The 24,604-nt window shown below is 50.4% G+C and overlaps 1 protein-coding gene across 5 annotated transcripts in view; it reads right to left on the reverse strand.

Moving 5' to 3' along the window:
• Window positions 1–24,036, reverse strand: part of ETV5 (ETS variant transcription factor 5) — a 37,819-nt gene extending 13,783 nt beyond the window's left edge. For 2 of the 5 annotated variants that reach the window (XM_048863177.2, XM_048863179.2), the window contains exons 1-8: window positions 23,948–24,036; window positions 21,578–21,726; window positions 21,348–21,435; window positions 21,180–21,227; window positions 21,025–21,075; window positions 6,671–6,800; window positions 5,449–5,736; window positions 764–1,023 (exon numbers count right to left, since the gene is read on the reverse strand). In XM_048863177.2, coding sequence (XP_048719134.2) covers window positions 764–1,023; window positions 5,449–5,736; window positions 6,671–6,800; window positions 21,025–21,075; window positions 21,180–21,227; window positions 21,348–21,435; window positions 21,578–21,622 — 910 coding nt within the window. In that variant the 5' untranslated portion in view covers window positions 21,623–21,726; window positions 23,948–24,036. Of the gene's footprint in view, window positions 1–763; window positions 1,024–5,448; window positions 5,737–6,670; window positions 6,801–19,650; window positions 19,805–21,024; window positions 21,076–21,179; window positions 21,228–21,347; window positions 21,436–21,577; window positions 21,727–23,947 lie in introns of those variants that run through there. The other 3 variants (XM_048863178.2, XM_048863180.2, XM_048863182.2) reach the window with 3 other exon arrangements.
• Between the last annotated feature and the right edge of the window lie 568 nt (window positions 24,037–24,604).

Here is a 24,604-nt window from a genome sequence, read left to right on the forward strand (position 1 = left end):
GCAGGTGGGCCAACTGCAGCTCCTTTCTTCTCCTAGCGCGGCAGATATAGTGGCACTTTGCTGCACCCCAGCGCTGGCTGGGAGATCGGGAGAGATAGCAGCTTGGCTCTAGCCTGGAGCGTGTGAATCAGCTGGAACTCGCTGCATCAACCTGCTCCCCGCCCCAACCATTCGGGGAAGAACTCCAGCCACACAGACGGCCTGCACACGGGGTGCTACGTTATGCGCAGAAGGTGCTTCCTTCCACAGGGCCTCGGCAAAACCTGGGCACTGACCTATGGCCAGCAGGGGTTCTTTGGAGGCGTTTTGTTGGCATGAGAAAGCCAACAGGTTGCTGTATGTAAACACTGCTGTTCCCTTTCCCATCGGTCCCTCGCTGTGCTTGGAAGTCACCCAGCGGACTGAGAGGGCATAACAGCGCCTACTCCAGTTTAGGGCATGAACCAATATGCTGTTCAGCTTCAACAGAGCCGTGGGAAGTGACTTCTTTATGCTCCCCCGCCAGCATTCTGCAGCTGCTGCAGTGCCTGCACTCCCCCCTAGGGGGCGGCTTTCCTTTCCGACACACCGCACTCCCTACAGGCACGGGCTGAGGTCCGCAAGTTCCAAGTGGGGTCTATTCCTCACAGTAGGGTGCTCCACAGCCTTCGTGAAGCCCAGGGTCCTGCGCACGAGGAACACTACAGCAAAGGCACCAAAGCGGGGTCCTGGCTAAACCTTTCAGTAGCGTCTCCAGAGCTGGAGACCCAACTCCCATACAAACCTGAGTCAATGCAGTAATCCCTGGGCTCCTGCTTAATGCCCATTGGAGACTGGTATCCGTGCCTTGGGGGGCCTGGAATGCCCGGGACACCGTGCTCGTAGAGGGGATCATGGTACTCCTGTTTGAATCCCTGAGGAGGGTGGGGAGCGGCCGGGACTATAGGCTCTGACATCTGCCTGTGGTAGACGGGGCGACTGTCTCCAGGAAGGCTTGGCGGAGGAGGGAAAGGATGGCAGGGCTCAGACAGCTGTCTCTGAAACCTTTGGGGGGAGGGGGCAGAGAGAGAGAGAGAGAGGGGTTACTGTACAGCAAAATCATCTATTCCCAGCTCTGCCGAGCAGGCAGCACTGCGGGAAACCACGCCCATTACCCTGACAAGAGTAGAATACCTAGCCCTGTTTTCCCCACTGCCAGCTGCCATTGGCAAGGCCCAGGAACGCCCACTGAAGACGTTCATTAACTAGAGATCACAGGTGTCAAATGCACTCTCCCTCTGAAATGGAGGCCGAGCTGCAATGCTGGGCTAATGACCTGTGGACTGAGGTTTCTGAGCAATGCTCAGAGACCGGGACTGGATTGGTCCCACTCCATCCAGGCTACATCCAGACAGTGGTGGGGGAATGACACATCACTGCCCTCTCCTGACTCTCGGGGACGTTTGCCATCTTTGTGGGTGTGGCATTCGGAGCAAGTCAGTTCAGTCCCCCTTGGCCAGGCCATCGCGACTTGCTCCTTGGTCCAGAGCCCGCTTACCAGCTATTGGTAAACAAGGCCCCACCTGCATCAAGGAAATTCACACAGACGAGGGCCCACTTGGCTGTGACCTTACAGCAGGCGTGCAAGACAAATACCTGCCTCCAAGGGGACCAGGGAGTCCTGTTCCTACCCCTTGGAGAACCCATGGACAGGGGACAGAGAGAGAAGAGCCCCAGGATGTTCTGCTCCTGCGCTGTCACACAGCTTGGACTGAGGAGCTGGCAATTATATAACGCTGAATCCATTCCAACCTGTGAAAGCCAAGTGGCCTCTAATCTGCCTCTGGGGCTGGGATTAAGCATTTAACTCTCTGGCGTGGCATGGGCCTCCGAGCTCTCATGGATGCTCAAGGTGGCAGAGATCAGCCTGGGCCCTCGCAGAACACAGCCCATCTGAGGCACCTCTAGCCAAGTGACCTGCTGCTGAACCTTGTTGCACATCCTTCCGGGATCCTTAACGCTCAGGTTAAGGAAGCCACTGAAAGGTGCCCAGGCGTGTGCCAGCGGCAGGCACAAGTTACAATTTGCTGTACCCAGGCAGTGGGGTATGCCGGGGAACCCTCAGCTGGCGCCAGCAGGGGAGGAGATTGGGATGTGAAAGGCATCCTTCCCTATTTGTAATGCTCCAAAGGCTGAGTGTTGTGACTTGGGAGAGATGTGGACAGGAGCCCAGCCCAGCCCCCATCCCACAAGTCACTGCTCAACATCTCAGCACCTTGAAAGGCTATCTCTAATCAGTTCCTTTCCCAAGCACCAAGGCCCCTGGGACCTTTGTAACTGGATCCTTTGCAGCTGACGGGCCTGGATTACTTCACTTCCGATGGGTGCCCCTCTAACCTTTCAGCCTGAAACTCTAGCACTGTGGTGGTATGGCCTCTGCAGGAAGAGGCACTTCCGGACGGGCACGAGCCAGTAGCCCAAGCATAGCTGTCAGGTTGTCTGGAGCTCACAGCCCTGGGGGCTGCAAGGCGACCTCAGATGCTAGTGCCATTCACTAGGGCTTTTTTGGAGAGGGTGTGGGGAAGCAAGGGGAGAAAGATGAGAGCAGAGATATCCAGGGAGGTGGGCTCAGCTTTTGAAGCCCAGTGTTGACTTGTGTTCCTATGGTTTCCACTTGTGCAGATTAGGGAAGCATTTCAGATCTCATCCTGCTTAAAATAAAGCATAGCCAACTTTGTGCACTGACCTTCATTTGACTATAGCCCCCGCCCGCCCGCCCGGCCTGCTCCTCTGTGCGATCCCGCAGCTGAGACAGAAAACAAAGCACCTGTTTACAGAGGCAGAAATAGGGAAACCTGACAGACAGGCTAGCTCCATTTGTAGTGAACCAGCCCCTCTCTTTCTACTCCCCCATTATTTCAGCAGATCCCATCTTTAAAGAATTCTCCGCCATGCACGTCCGTGACACTTCGGAGGGAATAAATCAATGGCGCAACTAACTCAGACTAAGGAATACAGATGAGGATACAGACTTCCTGCCCCCTGAACTAGGCAAAAGCGCATCTAGGCCTTTTAAAGCAATCTACCTACCTAGATTCTGGCAGCACCAGCTTAAGAAAAAGGACATGAACAAACAGTGAACAAACTGCTGAAACTAGGTTGAACCCAGATGCTTTTTTTGCACATCTTTGTCACTGTAGCTGGTCTTGTGTGTGCAGATATATTCCACTTAGCTCTCTCTGGGAAACTGGAGATGGGTGACTTTGATGGAATAAGACGGATACACAGCTTGGCAAGAGTCAAGCAGAGTAACTGATAAAATTCGGCATCAGGCTGAAAGGTAGAACTAAGTGGGTTGTCACGGTGCTCTCCAGCAATGGACTGAGTAGAGACAATGTGGAGCAGTGTCAGACACACAGCAATGGGAAGGTTTACAAGCACTTGGGAGGCTATGGTTAAAATACACAGAACACTCCCAACAAACTGCAGAAGTGCAATAGAAGCAACACAATAATCTGAGGTCAAGCAAGGGCGACTGTCAAGTGATTTCCAGACAGGAGGGAATGACTACATCGACAGATGAGCGAGCGGTACTGCAGAGGGGGGCTTTGCATTGTGGTCTGCGGTGCTGGAAAGTTGGGGTGAGGTGGAAAAAAATATGTTGGGAATATTGCCTTGTTTTGCAGAACCCACAAATATTCTTAGCACGTCACCCCCAAAACTCTGATCCGGTACTTGAACCAGGATGGAGGATGTTCAGCCAAGAATTTTGGCAAGGCCGTGTGAACAGGGCGGCAGGGTGCTGGCTCCACTAGAGGATGTTCTCAAGGAGGAAGAAAGCATCTGAGATTCTTGCAGGAAGTGACAAATGTTGCAACAAGCCCGTTTAAAAAAAAAAAAAAAAAAAAAGAAAATCCAGGCTCTGGAGTTTTCATACGTGCATTAAACTTCGAACAGGAACAGAAACAGTACAATTCACCAAAAAAAAAACCAGAAGTCACCTACTTGGCTCTGTGAAGGGAGAAGTCACATGGCAAAAGCTGAAGGTAATTATCAGAATTGACTCAGGCAGATTAGCCCTCAGCTTGAGTCAGTACTATATTAGTGTACGGGCAGCACACTAAAAACGTTCTAAAGGAACTGGTGAATTCTGAGGAAAGCAATACAATGCAAGGTTTGGAGAACAATTTTTCCTTGGTCTTAAGAGACTGGGATGTATTCAGTCTAGAGAAGAGATGGGCAGGGGGTCAAGATACCCAAAGTATCTACAGATACGTGAAAGGCATGTTCTCAAGAGGAGAATCAATTAATACCATCAGTAAGTGAAGACAGAAGCAATGTGGGAAAGGATAGCAGACAGAACCTATCACCTCTATAAAATCAGTTCAAATCCCACCCAGGGTCTTTGCGATCCAAAGAACTGGCTGCTCCATTTCCTAAGTCAAATTAGTTTAGTGGTCCTAGTCCAAGTGCTGTTTGACTAGCTTCTACAACAAAACCCACAACTGGTACTGAGCGGCACATTTACTGCAGTATCAGTCTGAAGAGCAATACGGGCAGACACACCGACCAAACCGCTCATCCCTAGAGGAAGTCCTCCCCCCCCACAAAGCCAGATAGGAGTTTGAGAAAAATTACAGGGGATGGGGGAGAAGGGCAGTCAGTGCCATCACGGCTAATACTGTCTCTCTTCTGGGAAGAGCCCAGACAGTCTCCAAGGCTGCTGACCTGCGTCTTTTAAAAAGAAACGAGCTCAGAGAAAAATCCGCAGAGATCCAAGTAATTGGTGTAAACTACAGCAAAGGAAGTTTCCAATATTAACATTGATCATTTAGGCAATGGAGCAAACTGCCGGAAGAGCCCTCTAGCCACGGATCGAAGACAAACCCGAGACAGGATTCTCCAGTGTTCTGTGAAGGCAAAGGAAGGCGTTCCAGAAGTGAGCCGTTGAATTGGAGTCAGAGGTAACCCTGTTTTCTCTTTGGGAGGACAAGGCAGCCCCCGGGCTCGCTCTCTGTCAGTAGGGGGAAAAGGGGAGAAAGTTGCCTAATGTTCAACACTGAAAAAGGTGATATACTTGACAAGTGTACTGTTACAAGCCAGCTGCCCCAGCTTACAATAACCCTGTGGTTCCAGGGCTGGAGAAGGAAAGTTAGCAACTATGCCGCAGGTACAGCAATGCCCCCTAGAAAACTATTTCCTCACCCCAACACATGGTGTGAGACCAAGAGATGACCCATCCCTGCCAATAGTAGGGGAGATGGGGGGGGAGAAGAGAGAGCGACTGAGGGCAGAAGGCTTCAGCAGTGTTACTGAGCATGCTCAGCACAAGCCAAGCAACAAGAGAGTGGGGGTGGGGAGAAGCACGTGACCCCGCGTGTCTCCTCTGGTCAAACGAGCAAAACCAATGAGGAAAGAACGTTCAGAACACAAGACACCAGGTCTCTTGCCGTGCATGCGCCATGTGACAAAGCAAACCTGGCTCATTACCTGTGCTCCACTGGATACTGGTTTTCAGGCATCATCTTTGGCATGTGCATGGGCTGATGAGGTGGCTGGGGCACAGCGAACGTTTGCTGCCTTGGCTCCTGGAGAGCGTGCAGGGCAGACGCCGGGGGAGCCCCCCGCAGTGGGCCTGCCGGGGCAACATGGACAGCGGTCTGCACTGATGCAGTGGGTGGAGGGTGAGGAAGCGAGGAACTCTGCTGGACAGGGGACACGGGGGTGGCAGGTGGGGTTAATGGCTTGAACCCAGCAGGGGGCTTCCTATCATAGGCACTGTGAACAGAAGATGGAGAGGACCACGATGTAGTGAGTACGGCATTCACGCAGCTTTCACCCCACTACTCAGAACAGCCCAGACTTGCTTGCATTTCCTGGTTGTGAGGCAGCAACAGTGCTAACGCAGCCCAATCTGCTAGCAGCCCCAAGGGAATCTTTGTACTTCACACGAGTGACAGACAAGCTGCGTCACAGGGACCTGCTTTAACACTTGCCGCACGTTTTCCTCAAAGATAATTTTAGCTTCCACTCATTAAAAGTAAGAGAATAACTTGTCGTATTTCCCCCCCACCTCCTTCAGGCCTGTTTTCAGTGTATTTTGCAGGAGCTAGCTGTGACCTGCTTGATGGACCAACCTCTGCTGATCGATACTAGTAGTTAACATACAGCTGAGCATCACCTAGTGCTCACTAGCAGTTAGACAGCACTATGCGTTCGAGAGCCGTGTAGATTTCGTTTCCAGAGAAATATGCATTCTGAAGAAGCCTGCACGCACAGCGCTGTCCAGGATTGCTGCAGACCTTTGGATGTCTAAACAACTGCCTTGGTGCACGTTAACATACGAGAGCCCTAAAGAAACATCTCTTGGAAGCTGATCCTGCCCATTTGCGTATTTAGGGTTGTTTTTCCAGGTTAAATCAGCAATTGTAAACAGTGCTCATGGAAACACAAGGAAGTCTGATGCTCTGTGCAGCTTGGCATTGCCCTCACTTCCATGAGCTTAGGAATTTAATCAGTAAGAAGCTAGCTCTCATAGTGAGTGCGCTTAAAAATCTCCCCTCCCACTAAGCCTGGAGGGGTTTTCATTAGCATCACAGAGGTGATAACATCTGTCTCAGATGGATTCTCCAGCATCTGGTTTCCATGCCTCCCAGTCCCCATGCCACCCCCACCTTCTGTGGCCCTGGGGACGAATCCCAGTTCTACCTACCAGTAGTTGTAGAGGCACTTGTCTCCATAGTTAGTACAGAGAGCCTGGTCACGGCTACAAGACGACAACTCGGAAGAAGGGCTGTGGAGCTCCCGCTTGATCTTTGTCGGAGGTGGGGCGTGAAGTACCACTAAAATCAGAAGAGGGAAAGAAGTGATTAACTTGCATCACAGCTTCTCAGTCTCCATACTTGGGACTATTGCTGCAATCCGCTGGCATGGATTTCAGCGAGTGTGGAGCCATGCGGGAGAAGGAAACGGATGGATACTTCCAACGCTTAACTGCACGCACTAATTAGTGCGTAACACAATCCTTTTTAAGAGCAGACTAATTTTACTCCCCTTTATGCTTAAAATCTGAAATTTCAGCCAATGTTTTATGACAGTAACGTATGATTACCACGTACCGTTTGGGAGACGGGGCTTACATTCACACACTGCCTTTTATCACAGAGGATCCTTCGCAAATGACCTGCTTACTGCACCACTGGAACTCAGCCTCCCCTGGACTATAGGGCAGCCAGCCAGCCAAGCAGAAACTGTTCACAGCATATTGCCCAGTAGCAGAGGTAGGGAGTTTTGGCCAGGCACCGAGGCTGGCCCCATACCTTAAAGGAGCAGGCCTTGGTATCTTAGTGCTTTCAGATAGCAGACAGGCCTCTTGGCTGTAATCTGTTCTATCAAGGACATAAAAATCCACACCCGCTTCCTATTGCCTAAGCACATCCTCGAAAGCCAGGAGCTTCCTGATGGAGCACAGTCTGGCACAGGAGGGCCAAGAATCAACGCTCTGTTTTTTGCACAGAAAGCGACCCTCACCACCATCATTGCAGTCCAAACTCTACTTAGTAACTGCAAGCAGATCTGCCTTCCACTGCCTCGGAACACAGGGGGGCCAGGACCCCCAAGAGGGGACATACAAGCCAGCAGAGGGGGATGAGCCTGTTCTCGGCAAGGAGGCAGCACAGCCGTGCCATTCAGAGCTGGACTCTTAGGGGCCAGCCAACAGACTCTCAGTCACCTGTGGAGGAGGATGTAGGAATACAGGCTGCATCCGTCTCCCGCAAAGGGAAAATCATTTGTCAGAGTGATCTGGGACTTGTGCTGCTTCAGCTACAGATAGGAGCTTGGGAAGGAGAGCGGAGGGGACTTTGATAGGATGCTGGCCCTTTAAGAGAAGCTTCAGGCCCAGCACAGCCTGTTCCTGATTTCCACCAGAAAGTGGGTTGGATAGCAAGGGATTCTGGGAAAGGCAGGACCCTGTGAGGTAAGTAAGCTTCTTGCTCAGTCTGAAGAAGCCGGCTGCAAAGCAAGATCTGGTTGTGCATCATGAGTGGGGAGGAGGGGGTTACCCGCTGAGCAAGGGACTGGAGGACCTCAGTGCAGAAGCTGGAGCCCCAATCCATACAGTTCACCCAGCGCAAGCAAGTGCGCCGTGGCACCACACCCCAAGGAGCAAGAGAGCAATGCAGAAGCAAGGCAGGAGCCCCCCCCACCAGCCACGGCCAGAGGAGACTGACCTGGAACAGCGGGAGGGCAGCATTTATTCCCCGTACAGGGCGGCATGGAGCCAGTCATCTAGTCGGGAGCCAGTCTCTCCCCCTGTCCTGGTATCACTGACCTCTAGGAGTGGGGGGAGGGGTCACAGTTCTTTAATCCGAGACCAGCAGAATTGCCGCAGCACTGAGAAACATCAGTGACAATCCTGCAAGCGGGTCTCTTTAGCGGCTCCCCGCGACCACCACGCCACAGGAAACGACTTCACTTTTCCCGCTCTGCAGGGAGCTAGAGTGTCACTGAAATGGTGGAACAAGAGCTCTGGCCTGACCCCACCAGCAGGACTGTCTGCTCCAGTAACGGGCCCCGACTGTCTTCACTGGACTGCCACCAGCCCTAGAGACAAACCAGGCTGGGGAATCAGGCTGGAAAAATCCAACAGGTTTCCCTGCGGGTAGTGGGGGAACTGGATGAGGCTCTCTGGCCTGTATCATGCAGGAGCTCAGACTACGTTATAAGAGTCCTTCTGGCCTTTGCAGCTATGAAAAGCTGGGTGAGATTTTCCCTGTGTCTTTTAAAAGGAAGTGGGCCATTCACTGGGTGAAACGTCAGTCAGTCAAACTTAGCCCCTGCACAGAAAATGCAGAGACTAAGGCCAGATCTACACTAAACCTGCTATGCGTGAAAAATCCACACACCCCAGCTACTAGTTAAGCCCATTAACCCTCCACCCCCGTGGGTGCAGATAGTGCTAGGTTGACAGAAAAATTCTCTCTGGGGCAGTGGTTTAACTATAGCCACTGTGGTTGTAGAGAGTGGCTGCACTGAAGCACTAAAACTGTCACTGTTGCAATTTAAGTGTAGACAGCCACCTTCCACTATCGGCTGATATTTGGCATAGCTCTGGGAAGAAGGGAAAAGATCAACACAAGGATTCCTGCCCAGCAAGTGTGCAGAAGGGGGTGACAGAGTAACAGCTGTGTTAGTCTGTATTCGCAAAAAGAAAAGGAGTACTTGTGGCACCTTAGAGACTAACCAGTTTATTTGAGCATAAGCTTTCGTGAGCTACAGCTCACTTCATTGGATGCATACTGTGGAAACTGCAGAAGCTTCTGCAGTATGCATCCGATGAAGTGAGCTGTAGCTCACGAACGCTTATGCTCAAATAAACTGGTTAGTCTCTAAGGTGCCACAAGTACTCCTGTTCTTTTTTCAGAAGGGGGTGGTCGCTCAGCCTTTGGGGGAGTCTACTGACTGCATGAAGAGAACTGCCACACAGCTCCCAGCTGGGGTAGGGGTAGAACATCACATGCTACTCTTCGGAGTTGGTGACTGGATTGTGTTTGCCTGCCGCGCTGTCCTTTTCCAGTAGGGAAGGGAGTTAAAAAACAGAGCAACCCCTCCCCCAGGCTCCATTTAACACAAATGATGGTGTTTGCTGGCTCTTTCTATGAGGGAGAAGGCAGCAGAGGGGGATCAGCAGCAGACATAATGGCAGCCTGCCAGAGGCTCAGATGTGCTATAACCACATCAGAATTAGTCTGGTGGTGCTTAGCATAATGCATGTTCCCATCTTGCGAAGCAAGGGCAGTTAGTGATCACTGGGGCAGGGGAGGAGCACAAAGAAAAAGGAAAGGCGGTGCAGAGCCTGCCCTCTGAGCGTATGTCTACACTACGCACCAAGCCCAAGCCCCCCTTCTGTCCACACACAGATCAGTCTGATGCGGATCAGCAAGCACTCATGGCCCAGGTCCTAGGACCCTGCCGGGGGGAGGGGATCAGAGCTCAAGTGCTGCTGGGACTTAGGTCCCAGCCCTGTCAGTTTGCAGGGTGGACGCATGTCAAGCCGCAGATCCGAGTGAGAAGGTCTGAGTAGTGCAGTATGAACACCTTAGCACTGCTGAGACTCCCAGGTCCACCAGCTGTAAACCCAGGCTTGCAATGTAGCGTGAATGCTCAACAACTGGCTTGGAAACCCCTAGTACCAAGGACCCGGGCTAAGTGTGCAGCACAGACAGACCCTGGAAGGGCAAAACATGGGCCTGGTGACTGTGCTGAGGGGGACGGGCCTGAGAGCTCACTGTAGGCGTGCCTTTAAAGAGGGCCTGTTGACATGATTGACAGTAAGCTTGTCAGTTTACAATACACCTCAGAGGCTACATGAAATGTCTGTTTAGTTATAAAGGACAATGCTCCCGAGACACAGCAGGGAGCTAGCGCACAGACGAAGTGCAGCGCAGGTCCATAACTGCATGGACACAGCAGAAACCTGCTAACCTGCAAGCCAACAAGACCCACTGAAAGACACGATGTTTGCAGATTAGCAGAACCAAAACTACAGAACTAATGCCTCAGCGCGCACCTGGGTTGTTTGTCCACCCAGCTGTTCAGCTGTACAACAGTCAGGTAAATATACTGTTACAGTTGGTCAGACATCATAATCCAAGCCCCCATTCCTAGAGTACTCTCGACTGAGAAGTGGGGAGATGCCACCACTGTGGGTGGGATTCCCAGTGCACAAAGCAGCGAAGGTTCACTTTACAGGGTCTCACCTCTATGTTTGGGAACGGTGTCAGGGCAGTCAAGAAACGACTATGAAGAGTTGCTTGCAGTAAAGTGACCATAAAGCCATTTAGACAGATCTGCTCTATGAAGAGCAACTTCACTGAGAATCCCCCTCTAGCTGGCTCTCAACCACTCGGCCTTACTGTCCAGATGGGAATTGAGTGTTTGTTGCCAGTCCTTAATTTGGATTCAAAGCCCTCAAAGCAATAGGCACTGACTTCTACTGGTGCTGGTGGGTGCTCGAACCCCCTGTCCCCGGCCCTGCCCTGCCTCCATCCCTGCCCCTGCTCCCGCCCCCATTCCAACCCCTTCCCCAAAGTCCCTGCCCCAACTCCACCCCCTCCCTGTCCCTATTCCGACTCCTTCCCCAAATCCACACCCCGGCCCCGCCTCCTCCCCTGAGCACACCACATTCCCCCTCCTCCCTTGCTGTTTGGTGGCAGCAAGTGCTGGGAGGTAGGCGGAGGAGTGGGGACGTGGCACACTCAGGGGAGGAGGCGGAGGCGAGGTGGGGCAGGGAGCTTGGCTGCTGGTGGGTACAGAGCACCCACTAATTTTTCTTTGTGGGTGCTCCAGCCCCGGAGCACCCAGGGAGTCGGCACCTATCCTCAGAGCAACACAGAAAGATGCCATCCTACTCCTGAGAGAGAACAGGAAGACTCACCCCTGAACTCACCCCTTGACTCCTGAGGTCAAGAATATGGCAACACTTTTCAACGGGCAGCTTTGCCTGGAGTACAACCCCCAAACACACACCTCCTCCCAAGAGCTGGCTGGAGAGCCCAGCTTCTTGAGGAGATTTTACAGTAAGGAAGCTTTTCCTCCACGAGTGAACGGTGCACACACACATTCCCAGAAGCCTTCCATAGGGAAAGCACACAAGCAAACCCACCAGCAGATTGGCCCCTTCTGCGATCATGGACAAATACTTTGGAAGCCGTGAAGATAAAAAAGCAAGAAGGACCCACGTGTTTTACAAGGACTGACCTGCTCAAAACTTGGGGCAACTACAAGTTTTGATGCAACACAGACACGGGTGGCTCCCATCTGATTCAATGAGGTCCCCTGGGTTTTGCTACATCATTACAATGACCGCTGAGCTCATGGGAGAGGGAATTCCCCTGATCAGGCATTGACAGTGGAGCTCTGGTCTCTGGAGCACTCCCTGCCCTCCGGCAGCATGCTAGTCAATCTGCTCTCCCTTCCGACACCACTGGCCTGGAGGCAGTGGTTTGCTACAGAGCACAAATCAGAAGGCAGAGTCCACGGCTGTAGAAATCCCAGGAATATAAAGTTTCAGATTATGGATTATCAAAGCCTTTGGAGTCATCTGGTTTTGGAACCTGCTTCCACAAGGCTCAACAGAACGGCACCTTGGGGTTTTGCAGACGGGCGGCCCCATATATTTAACCTTTCTTGTTTGCTGAAGTTGCAGCTATTTTAGCATTGATCAGGCTTAACAGGGCTGTGGCTCTGAAGATCCAGTGAGGCAGACCCAGCCACGTGCAGGCTCACCCTGGCGGTTGGGGAGCCAGCTGTCAAGCAGGGTCAGGAACCACTCACAGCTTGGTTTCAGATAGCTCAGCGGAGAAGTTAGTGCCCATTTGATAGCAGCCTTCAACTACCTGAAGAGGGGTTCCAAAGAGGATGGAGCTTCGCTGTTCTCAGTGGTGGCAGATGACAGAACAAGGAGCAGTGGTCTCAAGTTGCAGTGGGGGAAGTCTAGGTTGGATATTAGGAAAAACTATTTCACTAGGAGGGTGGTGAAGCACTGGAATGGGTTACCTAGGGAGGTGGTGGAATCTCCATCCTTAGAGGTTTTTAAGGCCCAGCTTGACAAAGCCCTGGCTGGGGTGATTTAGTTGGGGTTGGTCCTACTTTGAGCAGGGGGTTGGACTAGATGACCTCCTGAGGTCCCTTCCAACCCTAATTTTCTGTGATTCTATTATGTGAAATCTGGTTTATTCTCAGTAGTTATATCTTCTGTTAGATATTTTAGAGATGTTGCCTTGATAGTAGGAGCCAGAAGAAACACTATCGGCAGGCTAGCATCTTCTCTGCGGGTCAAGGCGCTCCTCATTCTGTTCCAGCTCTGGTAGCCAGAGAAGTGGCACAAAAAGTTGGGACTAATCCAGTTACTTTTACAGGATTTTTCCTCCCCACTGTACTTTGAAGCTGAAGTTTGTCAGCTGCTCTATATACTCTCTTTTTGGTTGGGGTATGGTCTGCTGGGTGGGGGGAGGGTTTCATCTAATTCAGTAACTCGGCTTTGATCTTCTTACTTCAAAAGCTAGTAGCCAGAATGCAGTATCCCCTTTCTCCTTACTGAAACCAGCTCCAAGTTAGACAGCTAGAATTGCAGTGCGATGCCAGCGTGCACCTAAACAGTCTCCACCTTCTTCACGGAGCTATCGCCACTTGCAGGTTGCTTTCTTTTGGCCAAAGTCCCACCTCTCTCCCCATGGAAAGGGAGAAGGCTGAAGAGATCATCACAGCCGAGGCTCAATAGCTCCTGCATAACAGGACCCCAAGGATCCTGCTGGTGGGGGACACAGGCCAGCCCTGTCCACTCCCCTGCAGAAGCAGAGCTGTCCCCACAACCCAGCCAAAGCTGTCCCTGGCTGGCTTAGCACTGGGGCAGCTGGAAGATGCTGGGCTCGGTATTGAATTCTGGGGTGTGGAATGGAGCAGTTTGGATGGTTGGGGAAGAGAGGCAGCACAAGGAGGGTTAAATGCATGAGAAATTAGGCAACGTTCATTACTGTATGAAGCCAATAATTACAGCCTCACGTTAATTACTGCTCCTTTGGGAGAGGGCCCTGTGGGTCAAAGAGCCTGGAGGCACACATAACTCAGCAGTAACACAGTCGTGAGACAAATTCAAATGCCCACCCTGCTGGCCGTTTGAACTTGCAGATGAGTTTACAGAAATACTAAAAGCGACGTTAGTCAGATTAAGGTGGAATACAAAAATTCCACGCCCTTGAGTAGTTCAAAGGACAGTGTCCCTTTAAAACCTAAACCAGATCACTCCCAGTTCAGGCTGCCTCTGACATACTCACGAAGTCTGTTCACTATATATAATTTTTTAAACCAACTAATAAATGCTTAACCTAATTAATTTCTAAAAGCAGCCACTCTAGGCAAGGGAGGATGTCAGAGTTCTTTACCCAGTAGTGACTAAGCCTGGCTGTATTGTTCAATCAGAAGTGGAGTATTAGCTCTACGCAGTCTCAATACATTCCTCCATATACTCCGAGAGACCAGCCCTGAACTAAGTGCTCCCAGCCTTCCTGGCTAGTTAGCTGCTCCCCAAGTGCACCCAGGACTAATGCTCCCAGCATGGAACGCCTCCCCCCCCCAATTGCTCAGCTGGTACTATGGGCCTCAGAGAAATCCTGAGAGAGGCTTCATAGCTAAGTCACTCTGCAGTTCTCTCTCCAATAAGGAATGGAGAGGAGGCAGCTTGGCTCCAGGCTCAGCTAATTAAGTTGGTCATCACTAGATTTTAAAAAAATAAAAAAATTGCCCAAGATCGGAGGGTGCTGCAGAATCCTTTACGGCGTGTAGACCTTGCCTTCCATTGGCCGTTCCTTCTCCTTCAGCAGACATGCAGGGACGGGCACTCACAACTGTGCCATTCGCTGGGGCAGGGAAGAGTAACTACTCTCCTGATCAATCCTTGCTTTAGTGAAAGCAGAGGCATTCAGCAATGCATGGTAGATTTACTGGGGCCCCTCTCTCTCATTAAGTGGCAGCCCTTCAGCATGTCTAGTGTTAATTCCCTTCCTTGGGGAGAAAGACTATCACACCCATTAAGCCTGGCCTTGCTGAGCAGCAGGGAAAGCAAAAGGAAACGTATTTTGGAGGTGCTCCAGCTGTCAATCACAGGCATGTTTCTCTCCAACAGCCTCTGTGTTGTTTGAGCGGGTTGTTTTTCCGCCAGCAGCACAATGGGGCCTGGTTATTCATTGAAAAAGTCTGCAAGCGGGCACCGCCCTCCATTCACAACCAATTTGGAACGCTCCATTCATTCAGAGACCAAAAAACAATCCCTCCCGCTCAGCGCTACCATTCAAGAAAAGGGAAACGACACTTAAGATCATAACAGAGACCAGCTGTCCACACAGAGAAGCCTGCGCTGTGTGCAACGTTTACATAAGGAATTCAAACACTGCAGGAATGGCCTGCACTGCACTGGGGAACTTGGCTTCTCGCAGCGTTCGCTCCAAACCAGCATGATTGCGCAACTCAGCTTGCGGCGAGGGCCGGAAATGCTTTTCGGCCAAAGGAGGAGGCAAGAAGTTAAACTTGGGCTCCTTTGTTCAAAACAGAACTGCTGGGTGCCAAGTCTGGGCGAGATTTCCCCGGCTGACTTGGGCAGTGGCCCACTCTGGGACCCCCCCCATTTCTCCTATTCACTGGGAGGGGAGAAGATCTGCCCCGCCACACCTCAGCAGCCCTGCTTTGCTTTGGGGAGCTGCAATCAACTTAGAGAACTGCTGATCCTCGCAAGGGACTCAGCATGCTCATGGCCAGCAGAGCCTAGATGCATTTTCGGGGTTCCAGGGTATGGGGAGAGGAGCATGAACTGCAGAGGTCCCTCCATGTATCAGAGGTGGAAAAAATAACCTTCAGCAGCTGCTTTTGGGGGATTGAGGCACATGGCAGGGGAGCGCTTATTCTGACCGTCTCTCCTGGGCTGCATTAGAGCTGGACCCATGACACCCCCATGGCTAGCCTTGGAATGAGGCGCATTTCTGCCACAGCGCCGGCCAGGTCATGTCACACCAACTTGTGCTTCACTCCCCCTATGCAGCAGCAGGCTGGGCCCCAGTAAGAGAACGATCAGTGAGCTAACAACAAAAGTGATCATAGTCCATTATCGGCATCAGCACTGCTTCCCTGATGCGGAGTGGGCACACGCATGCGAACAGGCTTTCAACCTCTCAATTCTACTGCTCTCCACTGTAATTAGAAGCTGCAAAAGCCAGTGACTAGTCTAACTATAGAGAAGGTTAGAAAACGCATCTCCCCATACCATTATGGGGATGCACCCACGAATGTCGTACTGGCAGAATGGACCCCACAAGAGCTGTGCCATGTTTGAACTGGCCAGGTAAGCGATCTTCCGCTTCCAAGTTCTGCTCTTTCCTGGGGGCAGCACCAACACATTAGCCTAGGACGGACTCTCTGCCCCCCCACCAGTGAAGGGAACCTACCTGTCTGCCCAGCCTGGCTTTCACTACAGCATTTTATTACATTTCACACCGTCAGCCTGATGGTGCTTTTTCTGAGTCAGACCAGAAAACACCACTTTACCCCACGTGACCCACCAAACTCACGTTCCCTGCCTGTATACTCAGTGTTAGAGAGACCTAGTTTCAGCATCTTTCCACAAGGCTAAGTTTAGGTTATTTTAGAAAAAAAGAAAAATAGATTCTGGCATCCGACCCCATCGCCCCTCACTTAGCTCACCACAGTGCGCTAGTACTCTTGAGCGGATAAGAATTTGATTTGCGGTTGGAAAGGAAAAAAAGCAGATGTCTGCCAACTATGTCCTGTGTTGGTCTCTGCAGGAGGTCCAACTAGATCAGAGGCTCTCAACCTTTTCCGCACGTGGAGAAAAGGTTTGGGCCCCATAAAGAAAGGGTGAGTGGCAGCAACACCCCAGGACTACTCACAATCCCCAAGTTATGAACCCTGGGGCTAGATCTTAGGGACCTCTTCTGGCCTTAAAATAAAGGCTATAAAAGATTCAGGGCAAGAATCCCAACCCAATCCCTAGAGCTGATCCCATCTTGTCTCTTTGAGGAGTCCAGAGGGGCACGGGGGAGGGGGACGAGAGAGAACACCACTTTTCAAGCTCTAATTGAAGCCTTCAGCATAGCTCAGTTTCAGGTCAACCTAGGGCTTTTATTTTCTCCACTTTACTGACTCTCCAGAGCGGGGAGAAAGAAGGAACAGGCATTCTCCTGTGCAAACAAAACAGACCAGGAGCCATTCATAAGTAAGTTCAAGGATTCAAATCCTTCTACTCTCCTCCACTTGCCTAACCCCTTTCAACCAGGTACTGACTTCGAAGGGATGCTGTTGACTCCAGTATGTGCCCAGATCTAGGTTCTGTAGAAACAAGTGAACCTTCCTTGCCATTTTTGCAACCAATATATTAAAGCAGTGACCACCGTATAATAGGACTGGCTGACTCTACCGATTTCAGCTGTCCAGGCTGAGAGAAACGCAAGTAAACAGCACGAGACTTGGGCATTTGTGGAGTGTCCAGCACCATGGTGCTCGCTTGTTTTATTCGCGCATTTCCCCTGCTCTGTGCCTGTTCAGCCTTTATTTAATCCTCAGGGCGCTGCCATTCAGGGACATGCCTATGGGGGTCATACAGCACAGCATGCAACAGAACACCAGCCTCCTGGCTTTCTTGGTTTTAACCACAAAACCATCTCTCCTCTGAAACGAAAGCAATCTGACTTTATTTGCTTTAATGACTTAAGGTGTTACTGGGGCCCGAGGGAGAAGCTTGCTTACAACAAACTCCGATGCTTAAAAGAACACCATAAACGTAACAGCCTGTTAGACAGCATGGCGCTGATCCTGCGGCAGCAGATCCCTGTGGAGCATCAATGAAGGTAGCAATTAGAGAGCTCACAGCAGGAATAGGACCTTAAAATACTTGCCTGCCTCAGACTAACCACCTGTCGAATGGGTATGAGTAGCCAGAGGTCACAGAGGAGTCCCATCTCTCTAGCCTTTGTTCCAACCACGCACTGGAACTCCTGGCTCTGTGCACATCCACCCCCAGCCACTTCTGGGAGATGAATGTTACAGCTACAACTGGGAAAGGGTCTCAGTGAAAAGACTTCAGGAATTCAGCCTTTGATGCTGGAGACTGAAGGGAATTTTAGGTCCATGGCTCCCTTATCCCATGGAGAGCAGGGGATCATTTCTCCTCTACATTATAAGAGGATACAACTAGGCTTGGCAGAATTCCATTTTTGATTATTTATTTATTTCAGAGACTATCAATGTTCATTTTTAAGCATTTTTTCCCAATATTTTGCTTTAAATTTTCAAAGTTCTGCAAAATGATAGGTTTTAAGCTTTTTTTTTTTTTTTTTTTTAAAGGTTTGCAGCTGCGGGAAGTTATGGTGGGGGTCGGACTAATTATTTAATGACAGTAGACAGATTCAAAAAGTCAAAGTTTCATAACTGTTAAAATGCAAACTGTTCACGTCACCTGTCAAAATATAAAAAGTCAATACCCTGAAAGAACACTACTGTTCTCAAGTAGCATTTTTCTTACTTTGCCACTTGGTAAATTTTGATCATCATCATCATCATCAGTGGACATATTTGTCCACTTGTGTGTTTGGTGGAAAAATCAAGGTGTACCAACATTTGCCAATTAAAAAGCAAAATCCTTCCAAGCCTAGATACAACACATGATACAGTGACCCTTTCACCCAGAAGATTGTAAAACTCCAGTTTGCTCTTAAGCATGACCTTATAGAAAATCTTCAGAGGAACAGGTTTGATGAGATGATCTTGGTTACTGTGAAATTAACAGCAAAAACTGGTAGTCACTTCTCTTCCCAAAGCCTTCTCTGCATTGTCAAACTTTTGGCAAGGTGCGACTGATGGGACTGACTTTACCCAGCCCTGAGAATGCCAGACAGAACGTTTGCCACAGAACTACGTACAGGGTGGGTCACCATGGGCACACTTTGTCCTCCAGAGAGGCATTTGTGGGGCCGGAAAAGACACCCAGCATTCTTGTGATGCGGTTTGTCAGTTCCACTGACAGTGGTTTGAGAGAGTATTATGTCATGTTATTGCATAACAGCAGGATGAAGCAAAACTGACTACACACAAAGCACAGTCAAATCCCCTAAGGCCCCCCACCCAATCTCAACAATAGCAAATAAGGACAAATCTGTCATTTGTGTTGACAGTGTCCCTTTAAATCGTGCAGCAGCTGGGTTCAATGCCAAGACCGCATGTGCAATAGGAAACATGGACTTCGGTGTTCTTGCAGCAGTCTGCATCCACAGACATTACTAGGCACTGAAATCCAAGTGCTCTTTATGCTCCCCTTAGTACTTCTGGACCATTCAGCTTATAAAAGGAAAGCTACTGGAGTGCAAGACTACCGTCCTGCCCAGAAGACACTGCACATGGGTGCAGTCCAGACCCCACCGTGAGTTTTTACAATATGTAATATTTGTAGCCCTCTTTACAGGCCGGTGAGGGATATATATATATATATATATATATAAATAAAAGCAAGCTACTGAGCTTTTAGCCCCAAAACAGTCTTTTGTCGCAAGTGCAAGTCTGTTCGGATTCCCAGCCAGCCCCCTTAGGGGAGAGTTCAGTTTTCTCCCTCCCATCTAGCAGGTGGGGGGAGGGAGAGGAGAGAAGAAAGCCAACAAGCCAGCACTGGCTGCTACCAGCCTTGCCGACAGTGTGATAGCACACCCCCAACTCACTGCTTCCTCTGCAGGTTTTGTGCCCCCCTCCCACCATTTTCTCCTCCCCATCAGGCCACAGAAAGCCTGGCAGAACCCCAATGTGGGCTCAGGTCCTGCCGGTTGCCCAGAGTGCTGCTTGCAGGACTCTTCTTAAGGAGGTGGGAGGCAATTACATAGTTTCTCCAAACCTCTCACTTCAATTCAAGTTTAGGCACCAACGCAGCATGCTGCTCTGAGCACGCAGGCACAGGGAGACAGACTGTGGAGAGCACATAGTGTAGCCCCCTGCCTTCCACCACTTCTTCCTCCTCTACCCTTTGCATCAGGTGCTCTAGGTTTCAAGGGCAGGAGGATGAACTGCCTTAGCCTAAGAAAAATTATACAAATCCTTTTAGTGCTGCTACGCCATAAAGCCAAGATGTCGATTTGGAGTTACCTGGACAGCCACATTTCAACACAAACTCCTCTTTACGCCACTTGTTTCAGTTAAGTTATCTTCGGCAGAGGCAGGAAACATTTTAATCACCCAAGACACAGACAAGCCTCTTCAACCCGAAAGCTTAGGTCTCTCGGCTCACTCCGAAAACCCCAGCGACCAGGGATGGTCATCTTGGCTCTCTAAACTTCTCAGGTTACACAGAAATAAGGCCGCGGAAAGGCACTTGAAAGAACCTCTGCCAAAAGAGTCACCCTCCCACACACACTGCAGTTTATACTGCTCCGGGCAAGAACTGGAAGGGCTGGGCTAGAATGTCAACACAGACCTGTGTTTCTGACTCCAGGCCTGCCTTTTATCTCCAGGCAGAGAGAGAAAGTAAAAAATGTTGGTTGTCTGGAGCAGTTTCATGGCAAACATCCCACTCGCTTAGAAGCAATCAAAGAGCAATAATTAACATGCATTTACTGTAGCATGAGATACTCTGCTGCATGCTGTGACAAAGTTTCAGCAAAGAATCTGTTCCACTGCAGGCTAAATTTGATTTCCTCTACGTTCTGTAGCAGTATGACTTAGTACAAAGGCCTATTAATAAAGACCAAGCTGGTATTTATGTTTGTAGTTAACAATCCAAGAACGTCCTGCTTTTATTTAGCCTCTAATGCCAGTATGGTCAGTCCAAAATACACACAGGGAGAACATACAGACACAAGCAGCTTGCTGCATATAAAGGGGGGAAATAGGAGCTCTAACTGGCTCAGGTGTTTTCTATCATCACTGTGACTAAGGAACAATTCTCTCTCTGATGCAATTCACAAGGGACTGCATTTTCATCAATCTTCTTTTAAACATGCCTGCTTGCCAGTGACTAATGCTCCCTGATGCTGCTCAGCACAGCTCAAGTTTCACCAGTCAGCTTCGCCCTTGACAGCCTCACTAGGCTACAACTAGAAAAGCTCCAAGGCCATCACAGAGAGATGTTAGCTACCCAAGTAGCACCGCACATGTGTTCCGATCAAATTGATTTTAAAAGCTATTTTATTATGGACAATCAATCCGCGGGTGTTCGAAAGAATCCCGAGATCTGAGTTCCCAGGGAGCCCCACAGATGATAAACTATCTTTACAGAGCTATCTAGTCAAGACAGAATACTTGGAAATATAGCCTAACCTCATCTTGAGGAACCAAAACCATGCAAGTCTGCATGCTACCTTCTTCTTAATCCTAGTGAGTTACATGAATTAGTGCAGAAAACAGCTATATTTACATTGTTGGTAATAAGGGAACAACTCAAAGCAGCACTGAATATTGCATAACATTGATCACATCAGAGAATCACAGCAAAACATATAAGCAGCTATGGGAGTTACTTACAGTTATCAGACGGAAAATCCGGGACAAACTGTTCATCATCAGGAACTTGGGCTGGAAAAAAAAAAGGGAGGGGGGGTTGTAAATTAGTTTAGTTGCTCCAAATACACATGCATTAGAAAATGTGATATAGAAAAAGGGCAGAGATGAAGACTTGCCTTCAGCTAACCAAGCCTCCTGAAGCTGGCTGAGATCTTGGAATAGTTCTGGAACAGAAGAAAAAGAATTGTGTAAGACAGTTACAAAAAGGTTCGCCTTTTATGGAGAAAAGAGGTAGTAGTGACAACTTAAACTGAATCTTAATGAAGAGGGGGAGACTTAACTACCTTCAGAATCATGCGCCAGATCTGTGTCCAAAAACTTCCTTTTTCTGTCAGTCACTGGCCGGCCTCGACATTCCTCTGTGCAAGACTGCTGAAAGAGAGACCACATATTGCCATGAAGGACACAACAAACTTACCAGAGACAGCACACGCTAGACAAAGGAAGAGAAATCTTAAGGTAAGAGAGATGAAGAACAAAAAGTGCTTGGGAGACAGAGACAAACAAGACTTACCCCTGGGACCATGAAAGGGACTTGCTGATCATAAAAGCCATCCATTGTGCTTCCAATATCTTTAGTATCCCCCTAAATGTTTTCAGCATTGAAGCCAATTTCAGAGAAAAAGGGTTTTCTTCAAAGTTCCTACTTTGGCAGATTGAACGCTAAGGAACAAAAAAAAGACGCAAAGCATCAAGACCTGCCTTTAAGCCTGAACAGACTTCCCCTTCTCTAATGGTATGGAAAGAACACTGCCTGCGAGCTTTAAGGATTAACTGCTGGGCTCAATTAACACACAACAAACACGCTATGTTTAAAGACTAATCCATTTACTCTCTGATATTTTCTCCCCTTGCCAATTAACTTGCTATGATTGATCATCTTCAGTCACAAGTTTCTCCTCTATAACCTAACTTCTTGCTTGAACAGAGAGGTCATAACCTTTAGTTTGTGATGTCACAGAGTTACTATGGAAACTGCTGTGACATCACTAATGATTGATTATGACCGCTTAAAAGCAAGCATATGGGCAAAGGCGTGGATTACAAGGGAGAGATCAAATTGCCCAGAGTACAAATATTTTCTCTCTACATGGCTAAAAGATAGCTATAAATAGCAACAAGTCCATGGAAAGTAAGTCCCAGTTTACTTAACAAATACGAAAGAGTTAATCTATCAAAAGAAAACAGAAAACAAAGTTTAACTCTTCTGGGTACTGTCAGAGAAAGAGGGAGAATACTTCTCTATGGGCCATTTTAAAATAATGAAAATCATTGTTTTAAGAAAAGCATTTGGCTTCCCAAGCCCCTCATATGTTTGAGAAGTTAAACACCCGGTAACAAAAAGAAAACGTTTCCAATATGTTTAGTTGACACTGAAGTCTACATGAAGTGGAAAATCACTACTCCCTCATGCTGTTGATGCAACTCTTCCCATTCCAGAAGCCAGACTGTTGTAAATTAATCAAAGAGCAACTTTCACTGCATTGCTTTTTGAAAACATTGAGTAGTTTTGGTGTGCAATGGAGTGCAGGACTGTTGTGCCGCTACATTTGCGGTAGATTTTTTAAAAAGCATCCAAGGGCATATAAGCCTTCCACTTCTCCTCTCCATAAACAGAGATGAGGAATTTAGTATTTAAATATTTAGCATGAAGAGGAAAAATGCACACCACAAGTTTCATAACACCTAGGAGGGGAGGGACCTTTCCAGCTTCCCTATCCAAGCAGTATTGTGTGTTACAGACTAAAGCCTGCTCTTAAAATATCAGAGTCCTGCTCCAACACTCAGCAGTGCATGAAAGAATGCAAAGGAGACGCCTTGAGTCCAGAAATCCTTCCCAAGTAGTGGTTGGGTCCAGTTTTTCAATAACTGCAGCATTTTTAGAGGGCTCTAGACCTCGTGTATTTAACTGGGCCTGTAGTTAAGCCACTTCCTCGCCTGTTCCTTTCCCTGTGCCCCCAGGAAAGCTTTAACACAGTCAAACAATAAAATTAGCATCCCCTCCCCCACAACACAAATCTGGCTTTAGCTTTATGAATGGAAGAGGGAACAGCAGCAGGTAGAGTGTAACTGGATCCCCAGCGCAGGGCCCCATTCACAAAACAAGGCACACACTTCCCAGCTTTCCCCATTCATGAAACTCCTTCAGATGCGCCCCCCCGCCCCCACAGCCCTGGGAGAGACACTCAGCCCCCACCCCCGCAGTTTGAGGGGAACTCAATGCTCCACTCACAAATCGCCCATATTCGCATGGGGACGGGGCAACGAGGCTGCCCTCCGAGCAGCCGCGGCCAAGCTTAGCCATTCCGTCCGGCAGCCCCCAGCTCGAGCAGGCTGCCGCGCGCCCCTACACTCCAGCCCCAGCCACCTGCTCCCGCCCCCCACATCCTGTGCACCTCAAAGCCTGCCCACCCTACACCCCATGAACCTCACATCCACCACCTGCACGGCGACACGAACCCCGCCTGCGCACCCTCCTGTACCCCAAACATGCATACCCCTGGCACCCCCAAACGGATGTCTCGGACGCTAGGTACCCCCAGCTCCAACCGCCTGCACCCCCAAGCTCTCCGCCTGCACCCCCACACCCCGCACGCCCCCGCCTGCACTTCCCACCCCCTGGTCCCCCAAACCCCTGGCGCCCCTCGCCTGCATGGGCACCCCATTCCCGCGCCCCTCCTCCGGCACCCCCAATCCCCACCTGCGCCCCCCTAAGCCCCGCGTGCCCCTCGCCTGCACCCCAATCCCCCTCGCTCCTCCCAAGCCCTGTGCGCCCCCTCCTGCGCCCCCTCCACCTCTTGCGCCAGCCCGAGCCCCGTGCGCCCCACGGCCGCGCAGCCCCCTCCCCCAGGAACGCTGCAGCCTCCCCCCGACCCGCGCTCACCGTGTCCCGTAGCCCCTCGCAGTCGCCGCGGAGTCGCCTGGAGCCAGAGTCTTTGGGCTGCCAGAGCCCAAGCGGCCCCCCGAGCCCGCCCCTCCGTCCCCATTGGCCCACAGCCCCTCCAGGAGTCGTCAATCACTGCTTGTTTACCCTTTCCACCGCCCAATGGTGCGTGTCGCTACGGCGCCTGCCATTCTGATTGGTCTCAGTGGCCCAGCAGCACGTTCTGCGCCCGCCTTCACCCAGCACTAATGTACATAATTTATTCTCCGGGGAGTGCCAGCCAATCGGCGCAGCCTAATTTGCATAATGATTGCAAGGACGTTTTTCATTCATAAAAAAAGCGTCCTAAGGGGGAGGCTGAGTGAGGGAAGGATTTAAAGAGACAGCGCCTCGCCGAGCGACCAGGCTCCCACCGGGAGCGCGGCCCCCGTGCCCAGGCAGTCTCGGGTTTACAATGGCGCCATAGAGCCAGGCCTATGCTCAGAAGGGGCCCCAGCCTGATCCACTTGCTCTGCACCCCGAGACCCCGCTGGCTCCCCCCACCCCTTGCTTCTCTTGGCTTGCCCGCCAGCCGGCCAAGGGCTCCTCTCCGCCCCATGGCCCCACCCTCTGGCTCCTCTCTGCCCCCTGGCCAGGCCCCAGTGCACCTCCGGCTCC

Source organism: Caretta caretta, chromosome 9 (assembly GCF_965140235.1).
Source record: "Caretta caretta isolate rCarCar2 chromosome 9, rCarCar1.hap1, whole genome shotgun sequence".
Lineage (NCBI taxonomy): Eukaryota > Metazoa > Chordata > Testudines > Cheloniidae > Caretta > Caretta caretta.